This window comes from Bos javanicus, chromosome 17, assembly GCF_032452875.1.
Source record: "Bos javanicus breed banteng chromosome 17, ARS-OSU_banteng_1.0, whole genome shotgun sequence".
NCBI classification, from domain to species: domain Eukaryota; kingdom Metazoa; phylum Chordata; class Mammalia; order Artiodactyla; family Bovidae; genus Bos; species Bos javanicus.
This window is the reverse complement of record NC_083884.1, coordinates 53,385,883-53,390,577: the sequence shown is the minus strand read 5'-3', so window position 1 is coordinate 53,390,577 and position 4,695 is coordinate 53,385,883. Positions and strand designations below refer to the sequence as shown.

At 46.9% G+C, this 4,695-nt stretch overlaps 1 protein-coding gene across 1 annotated transcript; it reads right to left on the bottom strand.

Annotated features, from left to right (window-relative positions):
- Window positions 1–1,631: 1,631 nt before the first annotated feature.
- Window positions 1,632–3,701, bottom strand: HCAR2 (hydroxycarboxylic acid receptor 2). The gene has a single exon (XM_061384689.1). It carries the CDS (start codon window positions 3,609–3,611, stop codon window positions 2,520–2,522), a length of 1,092 nt encoding a protein of 363 aa, XP_061240673.1. The 5' UTR covers window positions 3,612–3,701; the 3' UTR covers window positions 1,632–2,519.
- Window positions 3,702–4,695: the final 994 nt, after the last annotated feature.

Genomic DNA, 4,695 nt, shown 5'->3' with positions numbered 1-4,695 from the left:
TTCCTTTCCATTTATTTGTTCACCTCTTGTCTGGCCACCTCCCCAGTGCAAATGTAAGTTCTAGGAGAAGAGGGTCCCAGGGAACGTGTTCCTTGCTCTGTTTCCACAACCACTCAGAATGCCACAGTACACTGTTGGTGCTTAATACATAAAAATTTGATGCCAAGCAGGGCCCTCTGGGGCTCCTGGGCACAAGGACTTTCTGTTTCCCCCATTTCCTTGATTATAGAAAACAGCTTTCATTCAGCCTCCACAAACTTCCCTGAGTTCCGATGAGCAGACTCAAGCAGTTGTTAACTAGAGAAGAAAGGAGATGCCACACCAGGCAGAAACAGTCAAGAGCAGCCTTGGGGCAAGGTCCTGTTTCCCCATCGCAGAAACACACGACAATATCTTTGAGCCATTTTGCTGATACTGAGACCCCCTCCAGGTGGGAGAAGTTAACGATTAATGATGTTATGGTGCCCACCAGCATGTAGACACCATACTTGAAGGCTGATGGTGCTGACTCCCACTTACTTCACCACCAACCCATCAGAAGAATGTCCACAAGCTGATCACGCCCTCCTCTTTGAATAATTACTGTAAAACTTCTCACTATCTTCCCCAAGTGGGGACACACAGTTTTGAAATCATTAGCCCGCTTTTAGCCCCCTTTGCCCAGCAAAACAATAAAGCTATTCTTTTCTTCTTCACCCAAATCTCTGTCTCCAAGATTTGATTCGGCACTGGTGTACAGAGAAACTGAGCTTTCAGCATCAAGCTGATGGGATGAATGAACAAAAGGACAAATGTGAGTTGTTTGGTTGTTCTGAACAAATAGGAGTTTCACAAACGGGTTCCCTGCTGACTCATGCATCTGAGGCTGGGGGAATCCCTGCTTTCCTCTGAGCTTCTCTGATCATCTCTTCCTCTTTAAGAAAGATGATCTCGGCTTTTAACTTTCAGTCTCTAGGAGTTAATTGAAAAATCAGACAAGCAAACTGCTCAGAAAGCACTTCAGAACCTCAAAATATCCATCTTTCTTCCTTTTCTGCCATTCCACTGGGGCCAGGAGTCTGAGTATCTGCCTTCCTTATCGGCATCCAAGTCACTATGCCAAAGCAAGCCTCATCTTGCTAAAGAACAATGAGTGGAAATGAGCATGTAACAGAAACTTGAACTGATCACCACCTCAAACCAGTACATCTCCTTTCCTTCCCAGCATTGGGAACTGAAACTATTCTATAGGAAGGTCTCTCTTCCCACTCCTATGCAAAAATCCCAGCCTGGCCAGATTCCTTTATTTGATACACAAATACTAATAGCAGCATTCACCATACCATTAGCAGTATTCGCCACCCCCTAAATAAAAGCAAAGTGCTCTTGCAATCCTGTCTGTACTGCCCTTCCAGGTTAAATCACTTCTATTTATTCCCAACTCTTTCCCATCCTTGTTCTAACGCATATGTAATTTTTGACTTAACTACCTCATGTTGCGGCTCAGATTCCACATCCCTTTCTTACACTTTACAGTATGTGGTATTTTTTTTTTCTTCCAGGGCACAGTTAACAACCCATAAAGGTCTCCGCTTAAGTAAGAAGTCCGTGCCTGTGAACCATCACCCAGACACATGCAACACCAGACTGTGTGTCTCATATCAAAGTTTATTGAAGGGGTAGATTTCTTATAAGAACAGAAACACAAGCAAATGAACCAGAAGAAAATCTTTCCCCCCTCTAACCATAGGGCAGCGTTTCCCTTTGAGTGATAAAAGCAAACAGAGGTGGGAAGCTGCTTTCTCCCTGGAGCCTTTTTAACTGCTCAGCCTTCAAATTAGTGTAAACAGAAGAGGAATGGATTGGCTGAAGGTTGTAACATAAATGCCATTTCCTTTTGCTTAGTAACACTGTTCTGCTCAGACCCTCCTGGGGCGAAGCCCCTTCTTACCACCACCGGAAACTCAGATACTAACGGAAGCTCATGAATCTCTCTATCTGGTCCGTTTCTGCCAAATCATGGCTGAAAGAAGGATTGGTTCCACCGAACCCAGGTGACCTGGGTTGTTTCATGATGCCTGGGCTCCCTTCAGATGTAATAATTCCTCTCCAGTCACAGCTTTCCTTATCCCAGTGGGAGCCCACAAGAAGCTAGACATTGCCCCAGGAGCTGAGAACCAAACAAGTCTCAGGCAGGTGACAGGAAGAGGCCAGCTGAGTCCCAGGTGCCAGTGGGCCTTTCTGTGGCTCCAACACTCCAGCAGCAGAAATGTGGACAGTTTTGCCATCTTCAGTTCTGCAAGTGTCCAAGATTGAACAGAAGTCTTAGACACCTGGAAGCTTCATTCCCCAAGGTTCCTGTGGAGACACTCTATAGGCAAACAGCCCACACTGCCACACCGATGCCCTAAATCTGCTTCTCCGAATCTGCAAGTTCTGGGAAACCACAGACCAAGGCTCTGTTACTCCGTGCACCAGCCAAACGGCTTCTCCAGAGATCCTGGTGCTTGATGATCATCTCCCTTCTTTGCTTGGCTTTTTTAACTGGAGACTGGATTCAGATAAGAGGGGCTCTGCGGCTCACTGGGATTGGCCATCAAAGCCTCGGGAACATTCTTGGTAGTGCTCAGATCCCCAGTGAGCTCGACGCTGGTGCTGCGGTTGTTATCCGACTCATCCGGCCCCTTCCTCTTCAGGCAGCGGTTGATCAAGGTGGAGAAGAAGTTGGGGAAAGATGGGCTGGAGAAGTAGTACACCAAAGGGTCCAGCATGCTGTTCATGTAGGTGAAGCTGAGGGTGATGTAAAACGCCAGGTCCACTGAACGATAGATGTCACAGTTTTCCGTGCCAGCCTTGCGCAAGAGCCAGAAAATATGTATGCGCACGGCCACGCTGGGCAGGAAGCAGATGATGAAGACAATGGCTACCACCATGATGAAGTTGATAGCCCGCTTGATCTTGGCATGTTTGTTCATTTGCCGCTGCCGCAGGCTCCAGACAATTCTGACTGAGCAGAACAGGATGATGCCCAGGGGCACGAAGAACTCCAGGAGGAACATGGCATCATGCCAGCGGAAGGCATCACAGATGCTGAAGCTGCTGCACAGTTTCGAACCCTGATTCTCGATCAACCTCGTTCTGTGTAGGAGATGGACAGTCAGGCCGATGGTGATGCCCCACAAGAGGCAGGAGATGATGCCCGCTGTCCGATTGGAGATCTTGTTCAGGGCGTGGTGGGGATGGACCACCCGGAAGTACCTATCCACGGCCACCACGGTGAGGAAAATGATGCTGCCCTGGCGGTTCATGGCCAACATGAAGAGCATGAGCCGGCAGGGGATCTCCCCAAACTTCCAGTCCCACCTCCGCACGTAGTTGTCCGCCAGGAACGGCAGGCAGATGATCAGGAGAAAGTCAGCCACGGCCAAGTTGAACAGGAAAACCCGGCTGGCTTTCCAGGACTTGAGGTGGAAGCAGAAGATCCACAGGGCAAGGCCATTGCCCAGGAGCCCGAACACGAACTCCAGCCCCACGACCGGCGGCAGCACTTTGGCAATGAAGTCATCGCGGAACACACAGCAGTTCTTCTCGCCTATTTTCAGAAAATGATTCTGCAGTTGGGAAGGGTTCATGAGTGAATCGCGTTGGCGCCAGGGAGCAGCTCACCTAGCCAAGGTTCGGGGAAGGAGGTGCGGCTCTGAGTGGCGAACCCGTGGTTCAGCGCTCGCCTTTATGTCATGTCAGAGTGTTGAAACAGATGACTGAATGGTTACCAGGAAACTACGAAATCACTTTAAGAAAAAAAAAAGAAGCCAGCAAGGCTCTTGTGCAACCTGCTGTTTGCATAAACAAGTAATAATAAAAAAAAAAATCCCCCGGGGAGACAGGAACCCACAAAATTTTCTAAATGTAAAGAATATGCTTGGGCAAGCCAACTGTCATTGTGAATTACTGAAATGTGTAAGCCTGCGTGCCCGTATACTGAATACTTAGCACAGGAGAATTAATTCACAGTCATGTGGTTGCCTTGCATAATGAACAAAACAACAACAGCAATATTAACTTACTGTGCTCAACAGAAACATGAAGAATCTGCGTGCAATATTTGCAGGCGTGTGTTTTAAGAAACGGTAGTGTGTGTGTGTGATTTTTGAAGGGGGACAGAAGGCCAAGAGAATAGTAATTGTCTAGTATCTCATGGGCTGCTGTCTATGGGGTCGCACAGAGTTGGACACGACTAAAGCGACTTAGCAGCAGCAGCAGTATTTTATGAGAACAGATGTGTTGCATTTGATGTTTCCAGGCCATCTTCTCCGTATAAGCGTGGATTGCCTTTCTACACCAAAATGCTGCAATTAATTCCCAGCTAAGGGGGGTGGGGGGAAGCTATTTGAGAGCAGCATGCCATTTCATAAGATGCTTGAAAACTTGAACCCAGTTTGGGTTGCCAGTGGTATGTTACAATAAGTTGGGTTTTTCCTTTATGTTAGATTTTGAGATGCCTCCATGCTCAAGTAAGTAATCGTTAAGGATGTGATTTATTAAAATTAATAAGCTTTATTTTTTAGAGCAGTTTTAAATTCCCAGCAAAACTGAGCAGAAAGTACAGCGAGTTCCTGTGTACCAGCTGTCCCCACATACAACCTCCCTCACAATGTGCATGATATTTTCGATTTATTTTATTTTATTTATTTATAGATTTATTTTTCAATACAT

Excerpts from the sequence above, each read along its gene's own strand:
- HCAR2 (XM_061384689.1), bottom strand. The coding sequence starts at position 3,611 with ATGAACCCTTCCCAACTGCAGAATCATTTTCTGAAAATAGGCGAGAAG.